The sequence below is a fragment of the Equus asinus genome, chromosome 2 (genome assembly GCF_041296235.1).
Source record: "Equus asinus isolate D_3611 breed Donkey chromosome 2, EquAss-T2T_v2, whole genome shotgun sequence".
In the NCBI taxonomy this organism is placed as follows: Eukaryota; Metazoa; Chordata; class Mammalia; order Perissodactyla; family Equidae; genus Equus; species Equus asinus.
In genome coordinates, this window is record NC_091791.1 from 56,530,089 (window position 1) to 56,550,500 (window position 20,412).

The 20,412-nt window shown below is 36.4% G+C and overlaps 1 protein-coding gene across 18 annotated transcripts in view; it reads right to left on the reverse strand.

Annotated features, from left to right (window-relative positions):
* Positions 1-20,412, reverse strand: part of CTNNA3 (catenin alpha 3) — a 1,499,312-nt gene that overhangs the window by 1,100,742 nt on the left and 378,158 nt on the right. For all 18 annotated transcript variants that reach the window (XM_070488663.1, XM_070488665.1, XM_070488664.1 and 15 more), the window contains one exon: positions 1,235-1,438. In XM_070488663.1, coding sequence (XP_070344764.1) covers positions 1,235-1,438 — 204 coding nt within the window. The remainder of the gene's footprint in view (positions 1-1,234; positions 1,439-20,412) is intronic.

Below are 20,412 nucleotides of genomic sequence, written 5' to 3' on the forward strand. Positions count from 1 at the left end.
TATCTATAAAAATGAGGATAATAATTTTAATAGTTCACAGATCAGGGGAGGTGAAATTCCAATACATCATCTTCTGAGTTTCCTGTAACTCATCAACTCTTTTAAAAAATTTTTAAGAATATATTGTAAGCTAAAAATAGAGCTATTCTAGCTTCAGAAGGAGGACATGACATTACAAATATGTCCTTCTTATTAACAAAATCTGCCTTACAACTTTGATTTCTTGGCAAGCAAGAGATTTTTGGTCAGGAGCCAAAGTCACCAAATATTAAGAGTATGGAGATACATCAAATGTGTTGAAGGGTCCTTAAAACTCACTAATTTTAGCACATTTCAATTATTTACATAAATTACTTATACTGAACAATCCTAAATCTTCAATTTCACATTCAAAAAGTCATGAGCTTTGTAACTAATAATTTCCAAAACATACCTTCATAACTCTTGAATTATTCCACTTATAATAAGGCAGATAAACAAAACACTCCTATTATAAATCTTTCATTTTGTTTAGCTCTATTATTTAAGGAAGCCTCATGATCAGTACATAGCTGACAATGTCTTCAAGACTTTCTTCCTCATCTTTAAAATGGCACTAAGGTTTGAATGTAAGAATAGTCAAGGATATTCCACAGATAGATGTAGATATATATGAAATGAATATATCATATATAAATACATAAAAATGAAATAAAAAACTTTGAAATAGTTTCACACTTGTCTAAATTTAGACAGCATTTCTAATATTTCTGAGAGATAGCTAAAACTGCTAAACATCTATGACATTAGGTTATGTTTGAAAAACTTTAAGAACTACCCAAACTACATGAGCTCTTTACACTTTCAAAAACAGCCCTTGATCACTGCAGCATTGAATTTATCTAAAACTATCTAAATTCTAACTCTGTTATTCACCGACTTAATCTTGAACAACTAGCCCTTTTCTTAATCTTCTTTTTATCCTTTAAATGGATGTGCAACTCCAGTTTCCTTTCTCCAGTCATGACTAACTTCTTCAACTAATATTTAGATACTGCCTCAAATAACCCTCTAATTGGACTCCATCTCCAGAGCTCCTGTGTCAATCAGTACCCTGCGAGTAACCCAAGCAGAACCTACTCAGAAAGCCAATCCACGTAAAATCACGTCCTTATTTGTAAGTCATCACATTTGTACATGGAAAGAACATCAGTGTACAACCAGTGTACGGGGTGGGGAGAAACCAGTCACCTACATTTTTCATGTATTCTGAAAGCAGGTCCTGGAGAGCCTGGCGAATGGCATTGCATTCTGCGATAATGCGCTCCCGATGAAAATCCCTGGTGCATGAAGAGTCGGCCAGTAGAGCGGCCCCACTAATAATGGCCTCAAGACGTTTCTCTAGTGATGGTCTTATTTCCTCCTCAGTCACTGTGAGTGGATCCAAGACAATTAAATTCTAAAGGAAGAACACATTTGGATAGTTAGAACTCCATGGCATTCTGTTTTTAAGAAAAATAAATAATATTTTGTTTTCACATTTAGAATTCAGATGTGATAATAAAGAGAATTCATTTTTCCTGCCTTATCCACTTCCCACATAATTCTATATAGCAATTATTATTCAGATGAGTGACAAAAATTATGTAATTATGAGCATCAGTTCTAGTGTCAGACAGACCTGTATTCAAATCTTGCCTTTCTCACTCACCGATGGCATGAGCTCACTAAGGTGTCTTATGCACTCTGAGCTTCACTTTCCTGATCTGTAAAATTGAAATAGCAATGTTGCTTGTCTCATACAACTGTTCTAAGAATGATATGAATGCTTAGTGTAGTGCCTGGCCCATATTAACTGTTATTTACAACAGTCACTTTTATACATAATTTCACTATTTATGTAATATTTTCACATGGACCATCTCATCCTGACAACACTATGAAGAGTTGGGCAGTAAAGATATTGTTAACTACACATTTCAACTGGTGATGAGTGAGGCTGAGACTGTCTTGCCCAAGGTCATTGAGCAAATAAATGGTGAAGTTCAGACAAGTGTCCAGGTCTTATAATACCTAATTCAAGATTATTTTCATTATGCCTCACTGTAAATCATACACTGTAATTAACCTTTACACTAATACATCAAAGAGAACTCTGAATTTTAATTATTCTTTTAAAAAGTAAAACTCCATCTTCCAGTTGATTTATTATAACTTGCAGTTATTTCCCACTATTGGAACCTGAGATGGTATTTTTACGATTTCCATTAGATATAAGTCTTCATGCAACAGAAATCAAGATAACTACAGCCTCTGAAGAAAAGATGGAGAGTACGTGGCTCTAAGAGTATTTTATTAAAATACATCAGGAGAGGAAGTCCTTTCCAAGGTTTAGGCATAATGTGATAACTGGAGAAAGAGTTAGTATCAAATAAAAGCTCTCTGAAGAACCCCTAACATAAAATGAAATCATATAGTGATCTTCAAAATGTGTGTGTTTGTGTGAGTCTACACACACACAAACACAGACAATGAAGATCACTGACGTTCGAGTATGTAATCTTATGTACAAGATTATATATACATACACACACACATATATACAGAGATAGAGAGGTCATGTGCTGCATAACAGTGTTTTGATCAATGACAGACAGAATATGCAACAGCGGTCCCATAACATTAGTACCATATAGCCTAGGTGTGTAGTAGGCTATATCATCTGGGTTTGTGTAAGTACATTCTATGATGTTTGCACAATGACAAAATCGCCTAATGACACATTTCTCAGAACTTATACCTGTGGTTAAGAGACATATGACTGTGTATATATACATGTATGTATATATATAATATGTGTGTGTATATATATACGTGTGTGTGTATATACATATATAATCTTACATTATCATTGCACTACATTAAATAAATAAATATTTTGGGGTCAAAAGTAGCCAGGATAAAATTTTAAAAGCTACAATTCTAGGACTAAGCTAGGAAGAGAAAATTATTACAGAAAGAGAAATAATTTTTAAACAATTAGAAAAAAAATTGTACTATGTAATGTTCACATATTATATAATGCAATGTAAAATATAAACTAGAAATATGTCCTATGTAAAATTGGCTAAATGTCTTAAAATTATTCACAATATTTTTTCCTTTCATGACACTATCTCCTTCCTATTTTTCCACTGCTCTAGTTGGAGTCTTTCCATTTTTCTCTTTTAGGTGGACAAAAAATTTTGAAAAAAGAAATTAATTTTACAAATGCCAAATTTAACATTTTCTTTATCTAATGCATAATCTTTTTTGTGAGACAATAATCCCAACCACGGGCTTGGCCATCAGTCAAGAATTCATTTACATCTAAATCTACCTCCCTATTTCATTTGCCATTTCTACCACGTTTTCCTTTGGCTCACTAATTTAGTACAAACATTCCACTCCAATGTTTCATAACAATAATTAAACCAATTAAAACCTTTCAGAAAATGTCCCTCCAATGTGATATCATCATTAAGAAGAGACACTGAGGGCAACAGAATTACTCTTTGATTGCTCAAATGCAATTAAAAGATGTGATAGGAGCAGTTAACATGCCTCCAGCATTGTTTTGATAGGAAAAGTTGATTAAATTTCAAATCTCTTCACCTATAAGTATGGCAAGAAGAAACTAGTAATTTTAGGCATTCTGGCTGTAGTATCATGTCAGAAAGCAGTCTCTATTGTAGAATTAAGATCACTCTAACTCCTGCTCTACAGAGCCATTCTTCAAAGTACCCTAGACTTTGGATTTTCACCTCCTTGACCATTAAAACTTCAGATTCTTCAAGTTCATCTGAACTCAAACCATTGTTTGCTCTGATAACTGATACACACATGCGGGCCTCTTGCTTCTGCCTAAAACTACTTTCCTCTTGTTCACACCCTGTAAGAGTTTTCTCTAACCTTGTCATCAAATCAATAAAAAAGTGAGGTTGTTTTTTTTTAATAGCTTGAATGTTTTATGAAATACCACTGGATATTTGAAACCTACTGAAATAAAGAATTCTCTCTTCTGGACATCAATAAGATGATGAAATAGGAGGTCCCATACCTCATACCCTCAGAGAAACACTGATTTTAACAATGACCAATGGAGGAAAATACCTTTATGGGAAGCCTGGGAGCACAGCTGAGAGGTTCCAACACCCCCAGTGGAGCATTGCAAGGATAAGAACAGTTTCACTTTACTCATGACACTCCTCTCCGAAGGCAGCACAGCTCAGGGCCAAGAGAGACCGCCTTCACTTGCGATTTCTCCCACAGGGAAAGTGAGAGAAAAATGAGCTCTTAGCTTCCCCAGCCTTGTAGGATACTGCACAAGAGGTCCATTTCCATCTCTCCACACTCAGAACATTAAAAGGATTGGAAAAGCTGAATAAATTGGAGACTGCTAAGAGCAGAGAAAAGGGGTGGGAGCTCACTTTTATCAGTGCACAGATCTCAACAACCAGTGACAGTGCCTACTTACTGGATTGCAGACTAACAAGAGCCTCACCCACGAACCCAGTAGGACCACCACCTGCAGATCCCACAACTAGCTGACATGTACCACCAGCACTCCATGCACCCTCCCCTCCTATAGGGCCTGGGCTTTGCTTGCTCAGTGAAAACCTCCAGGCCCATTGCAACCATGTGTCCTTCTGGCTCCTTTCTGGGCAGGCAGCCCAGCTACAGGGATTTGTAATGATCTGGGCCTTGTCAGCCTGGATCCTTCCTTATCCCAGGAGAGGAACATTGCATCTTACAGGGGCGCAGAGCCCCTCAATGTGAGCTACTGTTCCTGGGAATGCTGGTCATACCAAGGACAGTCCTTTGGCAAGCATGCAGCCTTTGTTCCTCTGCCTACTTAAGCAAGCTTCTCTTAGGGGGTGGTGACAGGCGCGTGCATACTTCTGTCCAGCTGGCCACCACTGAACACTCTCCCTGTAAGTAAGTCCCAATAAACCTAAATGTCTCGTTCGCAGTCTCCAGGTCATTTCCTCAGTCTCTTGGCATGATACTCCACCATCCTAGCCCAGCTGGGCTTGTGGCAGAGCACCTCCTATAGCCAATCCCCATGTACCCCTGCAGATGGTGCATGCAAGCTCCCACAGAGAGCACACAAATATCAGTATCCAGTTGGATCTGCTGGATTGGGAGAAGGTGCACAACCTTGAATACTTCAGTGCATTTCCCTAGGGAAAATAAATAGGCAGCTTTCAGCACCCAGTCCGGCTTTGCAAGATCAAGAGAAGGCACACAACCTAAACTTCTCCTCAAAGGGCAACAGGAGGAATGGAGAAACTACGTCCACAGAAAGAGTCTGAAAGACCCCCAGTATCTCTAGCCAGGCTGACTGGTGAAGACCTTTCTCTCCTGAAGCCAATCAGTAAAGAATGGAGGAAGTGACAGCTTCTTCAAATGTGAAGACAGCAATGCAAGGTTTCCAGGAACATGGAGAATCAAGGAAATAAGATATCACCAAAGGAACAAAATAAATTTCCCATAACTGATCCCAACAAAATGGAGATTTACTAGTGGCCTGAAAAAGAATTCAAAATAATCATCTTAAAGTGGCTCACTGAGATAAGAGAGAATATAGATAGACAACTCAATGAAATCAAGAAAACAATACATTAACAAAATAAGAAGTTTAACAAAAAGATAGAAACCATAAAAAAGAACGAAACAGAAACCCTAGAGCTGAAGAATGACTGAACTGCAAATCCACTAATGAGGTTCCACAACAGACTAGAGCATGAAAAAGAAAAGATCAATGAACTCAAGGACAGATCATTTGAAATTATCTAGTCAGAGGAACAAAAAGGAAAAACAATTAAAAAGAGTAAAGAGAGCCTACAGGACTTATGGCACACCATCCAAAAAAATAATGTATACATTACAGGAGTCCCAGAAGGAGCAGAGAAAGAGAAATGGGCAAATATCTTATTTAAAGACACAATGACAGAAAACTTCACAAATTGGGGAGGGAAATCAACACCTAGATCCATGAAGCACAAAGAACCTCAAATAGACTGAAGATAAAGAGATCTTCACCAAGACACATTGTAATCAAACAGTCAAAAGTCAAAGACAAAAAGAGCAGCAAGAGAGGGGCTGGCCCCGTGGCCGAGTGGTTAAGTTCGCGCGCTTCGCTGCAGGCAGCCCAGTGTTTCGTTGGTTCGAATCCTGGGCGCGGACATGGCACTGCTTGTCAGACCACGCTGAGGCAGCGTCCCACATGCCACAACTAGAAGAACCCACAACGAAGAATACACAACTATGTACCGGGGGGCTTTGGGGAGAAAAAGGAAAAAATAAAATCTTAAAAAAAAAAAAAAAAAAGAGCAGCAAGAGAAAAGTGACTCATATACGACAAGAGAGCCCCCATAACACCATCAGCAGATTTCTCAGCAGAAACCTTCCAGGCCAGGAAAGAGTGGAATCACACATTCACAATGATGAAAGAAAAAAATGCCAATTGGCAATGCTGTTCTTCAGAAATGAAGGAGACATAAAGACATTTACAGACAAACAAGAGCTGAGGAAGCTATCACAACTAGAGCTGTGTTATAAGAAATACTAAAGGGAATTTTTCAAGCTGAAACAAAGGTTGCTAATTAGCAACATGAAAACATATAAAAGTGTAAAACTCACTGGCAAAGGTAAATATATAGTTAAGTTCAGAATACTCTAGCATTGTAATGATGGTGGGTAAATCATTTTTAACTTTAGTAAAAAGGCTAAAAGACAAAAATAGTAAAAATATAGCTACAAAAATTTGCTAATGGATACATAACATAAAAAGATGTAAATTGTGACATGAGTGACATAAAATGTGGAGAGGATAAAAGTATGGAGTTTTTCTATGCAATCAAAGTTATCAGTTTAAAGTAGACAGTTCTAACTATAAAATGTGTTATGTAAGCCAGACGGTAATCAGAAAGAAACCTGTAGTGGATACTCAAAAGATAAAGATAAACAAATAAAAGTATACCACTACCAAAAAAATCATCAAATCACAAAGGAAGATAACAAGAGAGGAAGAAAGGAACAAAGGAACTACAAAATAGTCAGAAAAATACTAACAAAATGGCAATAGTAGGTGCTTATCTATCAATAATTACTTTAAATGTAAATGGATTAAGTTCTCCAATCAAAAGACATAGAGAGGCTGAATCTGTATATATATATAAAACAAGATCCAGCTATATGCTGCCTAAAAGAAACTTACATTAGCTTTAAGGACACATATAGGCTTAAAGTGAAGGGATGGAAGAAGATTCCATGAAAATGGTAACCAAAAGAGAATAGGGTGTCCATAATTATATCAGACAAAATAAGTTTTAGGTCAAAAGTTGTCATGAGACAACGAAGGACATTATTTAATGAAAAAGGGGTCAATTAATCAAGAGGATATAATAATCATAAGTGCATATGCAACTAACATCAAAACACCTAGATATATAAAGCAAATGTTGGCAGATCTAGAGGGAGAAATAGACAATACAATAATAGTAGCAGACTTCAATATCTCACTTTGAGCAATAGATAAATCAATCAGACAGAAAATCAATAGAAAAAATTGGACTTAAACCACATGTTAAGCCAGATGGACCTAATAAACATGTACAAAACATGCCATCCAATAGCATTAGAACATGCATTCTTCTTACATGCATATGGAACATTCTCCAGGATAGATCATGTGTTAAGCCATAAAACTGATCTTAACAAATTTAAGAAGATTGAAATCATATCAAGTATCTTTTCCACCCACATAATATGTGGTATGAAATGAGAAATCAATCACAAGAGGAAAATTGGAAAATTCACAAATATGTTGAAATTGAACAACTCATTCCTGAACAACCAATGGGTCAAAGAAGAAACCAAAAAATATCTTGAGACAAATAAAAGTAGAAACAAACTTATGACATGCAGCAAAGTAGTTTTAAGAGGAAAGTTAATAGCAATAAATGTCTACATTAAGGAAAAAAAGAAAGATCTCAAATCAACAACCTAACTTTATACTTCACAGAACTAGAAAAAGAAGAACAAACTAATTGCAGAGTTAGCAGAAGGAAGGAAATAATAAAGATAAGAGTAGAAGTAAATAAAAGAGAGACTAGAAGGGGCTGGCCCAGTGGCATGGTGGTTAATTTTGCACACTCTGCTTCAGTGGCCCAGGGTTCACCAGTTCGGATCCCAAGCACGGACATACACATTGCTTATCAAGCCATGCTGTGGCAGGTGCCCCACATATAAAATAGAGGAAGATGGGCACAGATGTTAGCTCAGGGCTAACCTTCCTCAAAAAAAAAAGAAAGAAAATACAGATGAGGAAAACAATGGAAAAGATCAACAAAATAAACGGTTTTATGAAAAGGGAACCAAAATTGACAAACCTTTTAGTAGACTATCTTAAAAAAAGAAGACTCAAATAAATAAAATTATAAAAGAAATAGGAGACATTACAAATGATACCACAGAAGTACAAAGGATAATAAGAGACTACTATGAACAATTATATGATAAAAAATTTGATAACTTAGAAGAAATGGGTAAATTCTTAGAAACACACAGACGACCAAGACTTAATCATGAGGAAATAGAAAATATAAATAGATCAAGATTGAATCAGTTATAAAAAATCTCCCAACAAAGAAAAGTCCAAGACCAGAAGCTTTCTCTAGTGAGTTCTATCAAACATTTAAAAAAGAACTAATACCCATCTTGCTCAAACGTTTCCCAAAAATCAAACAGGAGGGAGCACTCCCAAACTCATTTTGAGGCCAGCATTACTGTGATAACAAAGCCAGAGAAGAGTACTACAAGAAAAGAAGGGTAGAGATCAATATCCCTGATAAATATAGATGCAGAAATCCTCAACTAAATGCTATCACACTGAATCAAGAGCATGTTAAAAGGATCATGCACCATGACCAAGTGGGATTTATCCCTGGGATGTAAGGATGATACAACATATGCAAATCAATAAATGTGATATACCACATTAACAGAATGAAAGATAAAAATCATTTGATCATCTCATTCGACAGAAAAAAAGCATTTGACACAATTCAACGTCCTTCATGATAAAAACTCTTAACAAATTAAGTATAGACGGAATATACATTATTACAATAAAGGCCATATATGACAAGACCACTGTTAACATTGTACTCAATAGTGAAAAGCTGAAAGCTTTTCCTCTAAGATCAGAAACAAGACAATAATGCCCACTCTCACCACTGCTATTCAACATAGAACTGAAAGTCCTAGCCAGAGCAATTGGAGAAGAAAAAGAAATAAAGCCATCCAAATTGGAAAGGAAGAAGTGAAACTATTTCTGCTGGCAGATGACATGATCCTATATATAGAAAACTCTAAAGACACCACCAAAGAACCATTAGAACTAACAACAAATTCAGTAAAGTTTCAGGATAAAAATTAACCTACAAAATCAACTGCATTTCTATACATTAACAACGAGCAAATTGAAAAAGAAATTAAGAAAATCTCATTTGATAGCACCAAAAAGAATAAAATACTTAGGAATAGTTTAACCAAGAAGGTGATAGATTTTTATACTGACAACTATAAAGCATTGATGAAAGAAAATGAAGAATAAATGGAAGGATATCTAGTCTTCATGGATTAGAAGAATTGATATTGTTAAAATGTCCATATAACCCAAAGTAATCTACCAAGTCAATGAAATCCCTATCAAAATTCCAATAGCATTTTCACAGAAATAGAGGAAACAATCCTACAATTCATATGGAACCACAAAAGACTCCCAATAGTCAAAACAGTCTTGAGCAAGAAGGACAAAGCTGGAGGCATCACACTTCCTGGTTTCAAACTATGTTACAAAGCTTTAGTAACCAAAACAGTATAGTACTGGCGTAAAAGCATCAACATAGACCAACAGAACAGACTAGAGAGCCCAGAAATAAATCCATGGATATACAATCAACTAATCTTCAAGAAGGGTGCCAAGAACACTCAATGGTATAGTCTCTTTAATAAATGGTGCTGGGAAAACTGGATAACTGCATTCAAGAGAATAAAATCAGACCCTTATACAATAGACAAAAAACAACTCAAAATGGATTAACAACCTAAATGTAAGACCTGAAAGTGTAAAATTCCTGGAAGCAAATGCAGGGGGAAAGCTCCTTGACATTCATCTTGACAATGCTTCTTTGGCTGTGACACCGAAAGCACAAGCAACAAAAGAAAAACAGACGAGCGAGATTACACCAAACTAAGAATCTTCTACACAGAAAAAGAAACAATCAACAAAATGAAAAGGCAACATACAGAATGGGTGAAAATATTTACAAACCTTATGTCTGATAATCCAAATTATGTAAGGGACTCATATAACTCAATAGCAAAAAACCAAATAACTTGATTGAAAAATGGGCAAAAGACTAAATAGATATTTCTCAAAAGAAGACATATAAATATCCAATAGGTGCTCAACATCACTAACCATCAGGGAAATGCAAATCAAAACCACAATGAGGTATCACCTTACAACAATTAGGTTGGCCATTATTTACATATATGTTAATTAACATATATAAGTAATATATAGTTAATAACACTATTATTAGTGTTGGTGAGGATATGAAGAAAAGTGAATCCTTGTGCACTGTTGGTGGGAATGTAAATTGGCACAGTCATTATGGAAAACAGAACAGAGTTTCCTCCCAAAATTAAAAATAGAACTATCATATGATCCAGCAACCCCATTTCTGCACATTTAGCCATAGCAATTGAAATTATGATCTTAAACAGATACCTGAACTCCCATGTTCATTGCAGTATTATTCACAACAGCCAAGATATGGAAACAACCTAAACGTCCATTGACAGAAGAAAAAGAAAATGTGGCATATACATACAAAGGAATATTATTCAGCCTTAAAAAAGAAAAAATCCTGCTATTAGTGACAACATGGTTGGACCTGGAGGACATTATGATAAATAAAATAAGCCAGATACCGAAAAACAAATATCGTATTATCTCACTTATATGTAAAATCTAAAATAGTCAAACTCACAGAAGTAGAGAGTAGAATAATGGTTTTCAGGGCCTGGTGAGAGGGTGCAGGGGGAGGTGATGGCCAAAGACCACAAATTTTAAGTTATGCAAGGTAAATAAGTTCTGGAGACCTACTATACAGCATGGTACCTCTAGTTAACAATACTGTATACTTACCTTTTAAGTATACTTAAAGTTGACAAGAGGGTAGACTTTATGTGTAAGTGTTCTTACCAAAAAATAATAATGATGATGATGATGATGAAGAGGTTGGGAGAAAACTTTGGGTGATGATGGATATGTTTATGGCCTCGATTGTGATGATTGTTTCATGAGTGTATACTCATCCCCAAAATCATCTAGTTGTATAAGTTAAATATGCCCAGATTTTTACATGTCAATCATCCCTCAATAAAGTGGTTTTTAAAAAACAAAGCTCATCTTTGAAAAAAAAGAACTCTCTCTTCTGAACTAGGATAGCAGTGTGTTGAAACACTTTTTTCAGCGTGTTTTCATGGCATTAAGTCCATGAAACACAAAAAATAGGTTGTTATATTTTTAGGATCCCACTCTATTGAACATAGAAAACATTTTCCCTTTTTTCCAGGTTGTGCCCAATATATGCTTACGTCACTCACACTTTGCTGACAGAAAAAATATTTTTTAAAAAGGTAAGAGTCCTAACTTCATTGTTTTCTATTAGTTTACTGTATTTTAGGAGGCAGTACAGTTTAGGCATCAAGAGATTATGTATAACTCCTGGGAGAAGTTAGCCTGGGTTTGAATTCTGGCTCATCAGCTATAAGCGAATTTATCTGTATTTTTATCATCCTCTGTATTCTCATCTCCATCAGCATGTCTTTCTTGTAACTTCTTTGGTTGATGAATCTGATTCCTCATTTTTCTTCATATTACTTCTCAGAATTGAAGACTAAGTAACTTGAACAAGATCACTCAGCTAGTAAGTAGCAGATAGAAAATTCTATCCAAATCTATTTCCAGTTTCATGTTCTAACCATTGTGCAATGCTGCTTTCATTGTTTTAGTTAATAACCACCAACTACCTTGTGAGGTGTTATCCTCATTAATTTATAAATGTGAAAACGGAAGGTGAGCAAGATTATGTAACTTGTCCAATAATATGCTTAAAAAGGAAGATTTAGGATACTAATCCAGTTTTATATAACCTCCAATCCACACACTTTCTACTACTCTGGGGGAACTGAGATGAGACCATCTGGTAAACCCCCTCCCCTCACTTCTATCTCAATACGCTTTTCCATGCAGTTTTCCTTCCCATCTGTCTTCAGGAAAGATCTCTCCCTCTCCCTCTCCTTCTCTGTCCTCTGCCCCATCTCTTTCTTTTCAAGGCTAACTTCTCTTTCTGTGTGCTCATCTCGGGCCCCAAGTCCTCTTCAGTTATTCCTTCCTTACATTTTGAGTCCCTCTTCAGAGCCCACTATGTGCCAGGTACTGTGCCAGGAATTGGTAATGGCATGGAGAGTATCCGTGACCTCCTCACAGGGCTCAGAGCCTAAAGGAACTGACAAATACTAACCAAATAATTGCATAAATATATAACTACAACGCGGATGTTGGTATAAATACAAAGAATTGAGAGTGAAGTATAGGTTGACCAGGCATAATTCTGGGCAGCTGGGAGCAGAATCAAGACAGCTAAAGGCAAAGAAGCCATGTAACTTCCAGAGAATTCACAGGATTCTCAGGGAGGGCCTTGGATTTCCCCAGAACATGGAATTAAAAGTTTGGAGGCAATCTTATCCAGATCTTATCTTATCAGGTGAACTCGAATAGGCATCAGGGCTATAATTATGTTGAACTTAGAACAGGAGGCAGAAGACTGTGAAACCTGAAAACAAGCCGAAGGGAAGAGATGAACTTTACCTCTAAAACAATAAGGTAAAGCACCCAGTCTGAACTTAAAGAGGACACAGAAAACTGCCTGAAAGGCAGGGAACAAATCTGTGCAGTCAGGAGGAGAATATATATACATGCTGCATTTATCTCCAGAATAGGAGTATAGGAAAATCAGACCCTGCAGAAGAATGATTAAAATTAAATTGTAAAATCATTGGCACACTCCTAGGTATGTTAAGATATAAAAGATATATATGACCCACGGACTGAGAGTGATAACCAACCCAAATAACGATACAGGGAGTAGCTTAAAATGCATTAACTCTTTTAATGGAGTCGTTGTAGGTTAAATTGCCATTGCTGATCATTTTTCTCTTTCGTTGCAGCCTGCAGCCTATCTTTCAGGAAAGAACGTATCATTCAAGGGTTATTTCAGTCAATATGAGTTATGGTGAAAGAAAACTCTGCGGCCTTGAGAAACACAGAAATAAATGCTAACTTTGGAGAACACTGAGATTGTGGCTCTAGACGTATTTGGAAGTAAACAGCGTGAGGTGAATCTATATCAAATACACTGGAAAGATTACCAGAATATATTGTAGAATAAAAAACAAAAGTTGCAGAATGACATGTACGGTGACATCATATGTATTACAAAAGCAAGCACATAACAATACTTTAGATTTTCTCTGAGTAGATACAAGAGCCTAGGGAAAGACCTAAGGAAAACACACCGATGCCATAGCAATTTATTTCTGAAAACAGCCCAGATTGGGGTGGTGGTCAAAGTTTTATTTTTTTGATAACAGCCTAATGGTGTATTACTTATGAAACTATAAGCTAATCAAAAATTAAAATTCTTAAAGTTTAAAAAAGAAAAGGACAATTATGAATCAAACATTTATTATTCTTTTAGATTCTAGATATTAATTGACTAGTTATTTTAGAATCATAATAGAAAAAAATAGTGCTTCCATTAATTACCAGAATGAAATGTGATACTAAGTTTTCATATTAATTAGTCTGAAGGAATTCATCTAAAGGTGTGTTGGGTTCCATCATTACAAATACATTTGATTAATTTGTCTTTTAAAAAATAAAGACTCGTGACCTCAAAGTACCAGGGCTCTCTATTTTTTAGTGGGGGCTTGGAGTCAGCAAACCTATGCCTGGGGGCTGGCCCGGTGGTGCAGTGGTTAAGTGTGCACATTCCGCTTCGGTGGCCTGGGGTTCGCTGGTTCGGGTCCTGGTGCGGACATGGCACCACTTGACAAGCCATGCTGTGGTAGGCATCCCACATATAAAGTAGAGGAAGATGGGCATGGATGTTAGCTCAGGGCCAGCCCTCCTCAGCGAAAAGAGGATTGGCAGCAGTTAGCTCAGGGCTAATCTTCCTCAAAAAAAAAAAAAGAAAACCTAAAGGTGAATCTTGGCCTTCTACTCACACTGAGAAAGTGGTTTAAACTGTGTAGGCCTTTATTTCATCCCTTGTTGAGTGGGGAAAATAAAACCTCCACCTGTCATATAGGATTTTATTTAATGTAGCTTTAGAATATACTTTAATATCTGTGGGGTAGATCCCACCTCAGAGTTTCCCTTCTAATACTACTTTTGCCTTTAAATGCACTACCGTCTATCCCTGATGAACAGAACCGTAGAGACTGTGAAGGGGGCTACACTTCCTAAGACAGAGTACTCTGCATACCACACAGCTGTGTCAGAGAATCACTCATTCCACAAATATTTATTAATTATCCAATATACTTCAGATTCTGAGCAAGGCTTTGGCCATGCCTTACCAAGACATGTAGGAAGTTATAAAAAATATCGTAAACAAGCTAAAGCATAAAATCAACATGGTTGGAAAAAGTTTTCTGTCTTTAACAAATATGATGTGATAAACCCTATTCATCATTCACACACTCTATATTCTATGATGAAATTGATCTGATTTACATTCAACACACTAAAAATCTTACACCTATTCTCCAAAGTGAAATTGCCTATCAAAAGAGATGTAGCTATGATTATAATCAAGTACCAACATTCTTCACAGAAACACATGTGGTGCTTCAAGTGGAGAGCAGCAAAAATGATAACTGCAGAACATAAATACTGTTGCTCAAGCAACTACATTATCAATCTTCAGAGTGAGTGATGAAAATGGAACAAAATTTCTCCTTATGATTACCAACAGAAAATGCTATTGAGAAAACTCACAGGCTCTCCTTTATCTAGTATATTCCTTATTTTAGTGCATTTCCACTTAAAGAATCTAAAGAACGGAAGCTTTAGATATAAAAACATGTAAAAGGAGGCAAAATGTGAGCAATAAACTATAAATTAGCAGGATGATCTACAACTATTATTTATACAACTTTGGTAAATTAGTGTAATTTATATATGCAAAGTTAACTACATATTCAGTTATATTAAATTAAAAGATACATAACTCACATTCTGTTGTATGTTAATTAGCATAACAGTAAAATTGAAAATAATTTAGAAAAATATTCAATATTCTTATAAAATAAATTAGCTATACGCAGACTTCCTCAAAATTTTTTCTCTCGATAATGGGTGCAGATCATTTAAATAGCTCACTGAGTACTGTGATAGTGGTTTTACCAGAATACCAGTAAAAATTTCAATCATCTAATTCATTTCACATGAGACAGTAGCCTCTTCTCCTGAGCATATTTCTGTCAGAATTAAGTAATTCAATCTTTGCACAGCACCGCATCATTAATGTTTGCTTCAGCTTTTATCTGGTTATATCAAAAATAAAATAAATTTTCAAAGATTTGCTATTTTCAAAACCTCTGTTTAAAAGAATCGTAACATAAGCTCTACCAAAAAGCTGCTGATTTTGTTGTAATATTGAATGCAATATTGAATAATCTTAGCATATATTCTTACCACAATATTGCTGACTGAGGCAATATGTTTTAATGGAGGAGCAAGATAAATCTTTGTTATTAATTATCTATTTGGAAATATGTGTTTACCTGTTTGTTTTTTCTCTACTCATGATCTGTTTTGAAACCATGTGTAAAAAATCCTAAAAATATGTAAGTAATAATGATTAAGTTATTCTGTCTACAATGAACTTAGAGAAAATACAGATAATTTTCATACTCAATAATATTGTCACTAAAAATATAGCATACACTCCAATATTTTTAAGTATGTGGTATTAATTCTTAGTTGTCTTAGTAATGTCATGTATGTCCTGCCTTTTAAGTCCATGAGTTTTACTAATTGCAAACCGAATCAAATACAAATCTGCAAAATTGAGATAAATGTTTGAATAGTGCCTACCATTTCCAAGGTCTATCCTGGGTGTTATGCCTGTAGGCTTCTCCCAAAAAGTAACTCATCAACAAAGGAGAGAAAAGGTATACAGGGGGCAACTATAAAAATAAGTAATCCCGTTTGTGCTCTATTTCTATTTGGTTCTACCTTCCACTTCTGTCTATAATTACGTCCTCTGGGAGAAATAGCAGGCTAAGTACAAGCCCTGAATTCATGGGTGGATCGTGCATAGTAGAGCATAGAGAAAAGAGTAGCCAGCGCAGCACAGTCATACCTAATAACAGTAAAACTCTCAGATTCGCGTCTGCCCTAGAATCCCTTTTCTCAATAAGCGCATCCTTGAGATGCTCTTGATGTGGTCCCTAAATCCTTCTTCATGTTCTCTAGAGCACCTGTGTTTAAGGATTGTGGAGATGATATTCTGAATATTTTTTAAGTTCCAACCAATTAAAGATGTTCTTAGCATGTGAAAAGTTAACAATCTGCTTTTTTCCTAGAGTTGAATATATAGTTAAATATAAATTAACTCACATGTTTCTACATAATTTTCTACTGAACTGGGGCTAAAGAAAAAATATTTGCTTAGATCATTGTGTTTGAAAATCTATATTTGGAATGTACTAACCTTGAAGTGCCACAAAATTATCATTTTGGATTCTCCCTAAAGACTATAGTCTTGATAAAAAATTGGGATGAAACTGTATTGACTCCAAAGTATACTTTATAATGCTGTTCAAAAAAACTTTCTATGTTGGGCCACCCTGGTGGCACAGCGGTTAAGTTTGCATGCTCTGCTCTCTGGCAGTCCAGGGTTCATGGGCCCCAATCCCAGACACGGACCTGCTCACCACTTGGCAGGCTGTGCTGTGGCAGGCGTCCCGCATATAAAGTAGAGGAAGATAGGCATGGATGTTAGCTCAGGGCTAATCATCCTCAAAAAAATACCAAAAAAACTTTCTGTGATAATGAAAATTTTCCATTATCTACAATACCCAATACAGTAGCCACTACTACATGTAACTATTAAACACTTAAAAGGAGCCTAACGCAACTGAGGAACTGAATTTTTCATTTTATTTAACCGTGATTGATTTAAATTTAAATTCAAATAGCTACATTTGACTATATTGGACAGCACAGCTCTAGAAGTTGGTTTTCATTTTATTTTCCATGATACGAGATTCTTTTGTGATGATATCCTCTTAGCTGGGTTTCAGCAGATGAAGGGTAGTGATAATTCCCATGCTGCAGTTGTATGAGATCGCTATCTCTGTACTGTCACTTGTTGCTGAGAAAACCTCCTCTACAACATAGAACCACCAGTGGTGACTATATCTATCCCCAAAGTGGTTGGTTGGTTCTGATTAAAAGCACTATTTCCCTAAACTGGTGGGTGTCTTTGGAGAAAGCACTGCGAGAGGAGAGAATTTTAAGCCATTGCCAGTCCTTAAGATCTTACTTTATCAGGTCCTTTTCCCTTATGACTAGTTGGGAATAACTTAAAGTAATTAGAAAGAGGCAGGTCCAGAGAATCTGAATCACAGTGTGGAAGGGCAGGAAGCAAGTCTTGGGTGGTTAGGATATAGATACTGGGTTTCAGTGGGAAAAGAGGGAACAGATTCACGGGGAAAAAAAATCTGAAAGGAAGATGAGAAGGATCATCAAAGACAGCATTCACCTATTCCACAGTTTAATCCATGATGCTCCATTTTATACGCTTCTCTTTTTTTATTGAAGAAGGACATTGCTGGTGCTGTTCGTAATAGGGTGTAGATGTGAGATTAAAAATATCAGTCTCTGGCTTAATGTTCTTTCCAAATTGAGAATACCTGTAGAAAAATCAACGATTATGCACGTAGCACTGTTCAGATCTTTTTGCTTTACTAGTTACATAAAAACATACTCAAAGGTTGGTCAGAAAAATGTTAAACCAGGATCATTTCTTGTGCTATATTTTTGATCTTTTGGAGATTTTACCAAAGGGCCTTACTTTTTCCCTTGGTGCCTATTCATTCTGATTTAGATTTTTAATTCTACTAAGGAGCAAGAACACATGCAATACAAGGAGGAGGAGGGAGGGGTGGGAGATGCAAAGAGCATAGATAGAGAGGGGAAGAGAGGAAAAAATGGGAGGGAAGTCAAGGAGGGGATCGTGAGAGAAGGAGATGGGAGAACGAGGGGAGAGGAAATCAGAGGAAGTGGGAAGAAAGAAAGTCAAGGAGACAGAAGCAGTTTGCTAAAAAGCTCTTACATCAAGCACATTGGCTGTAATGAAACCAACATGCTACTCTGTTTAATGTTTCAGCAGAACATTTAGTTGATAAGAGAATGACTACAAGAGTACTTGACAATTCAGCCTAAAAACTCCAGTTTTCATCCCTGTAGAAGACTTTAAAAGGCTACTGGTTTGTATATTTTTGTAAACAGCAGATGCCTAACATGTCCCTTTTAAAATGTTATGATATTCTTATAGCTTTGATAAATGGAATACAGAACAACATTAAAAATAAAATTAATGTTAAAGAACGCATCTGCATAACCAGACTATTTTTCAATTAGATATTGATATTATATACTGTGATATGCTATTAAAGAGCACAAACTCTAAACTTTAAATTTAGAAACACATCATGCCATGAAGGAAAATCTCATCGCTGGACTTCACTTCAGACTTTCTAATCAGGATGCCGTAAAACACTGGTTTACCATTATGACCGTCAAGCAAAATTGTGTTAAGGACTCTTTCTCCCTTTTCCTTGCAGACAAGGGAAAAGCTAATTGAATAGGAAGGCCAAAATCAGCGCTTGGCAGAAGTGCCTTACTAAGAGAGAGGCTAGCAGGGGTACATATCAGGGTAGCTAATGGGAGAGAAATATCAGGTGTCAATGAAAACTGGTTAAAGAGAGAATGAACAGGATTATTTTTCTGTAGTCTGGATGAGAAATTATTAAATTTAAAGGTTTTTCAATTTAACTTAATTGTGGCCGTGGCTGCTAGTTCCATATTTGAAGATCTGGCAGGGAAAATGTGTGTGGAAATTTCAAAATATCCTCAGGAATTACATGAGTTAAAAGGAAATGGGACCTCCCACTATTGATGAAGAGTAGAACATTTAAGATTCCAATTTAAAATGACTTTTAAAGCAAGGAAAGGCAATTTGATGTTCCCCCAAGAAAGCACAAAATTTCTTCAGAGTCAGGATCCTTGGTCGATACAGCGTCTGCATCACCTCTAAGTGTGTCTTCCTCTAAACACACGCGGTTCCGAAGAGGCTCTTTGGGAAACTTAGCCTGTTTGCTAGAGGTAAGGTGACCCTATCTCCAAATCCCTTCATGATGAGGACCAGTGAGCGGGGATCTGCAGCAAGTCAAAACTCTCAGCCTTCCCCAGCTCAAGCCACTCCTGCTGTTTCATGAACCTAAAGATGCCCATGGGTCATGTACCATATGGATAATGATGCTCCCTCTATTGCCTTTTCCTTATTAATCTCCCCGAGCCCAAAAGAAGGTCATGCATACACTTTCATTCACCTTTTCAATGACGACTGTAACATAAACACCATACACATTACACCTTATTACAAATATTTTAAGTCCTATACTTTAAATTAGGAAGATTCAGACTTAGAAAGTCTTCCATATTAGACTATTCTCACTGCCTTGAGCATGATGTGTCTCAGTGTGATGTGTCTCATCTGGACCTCAACTGATGCTCTCTCAGTGTCTCAGTCACACACCCAGTGGCTGAATCTATTTATTATACTGCCTCATCCATCACCAGAATTCCCACTCTGCCTCTAGCCTCCCTCCCTCTCTGTAAGGCTGACTTCATATACTAGCCCGATAATCACATGACTAAGATAGAAATGTGAGAGGAATAATATGATCAGACTCATCCTAGGCATTGAAGAAGCCAGTATGCCTATTAAAGACAGCATGGTTTCCATGTGAAACAAATAAGATTAATCTACCTCCCACAAAGCAACTACCCTTCATCGAAACTCATGGCTACTGGCAGGCTGCTTAACAAACATAACCTCTGGCAGCTGCATGGCAGATCCATGCATCTGCACTGTATGCATTTGCACAGGCTGCTTTTCCATCTGCAGGATGTGACATATGCCAGTTGATTGGCTTATAGTACACTTGGAGAGG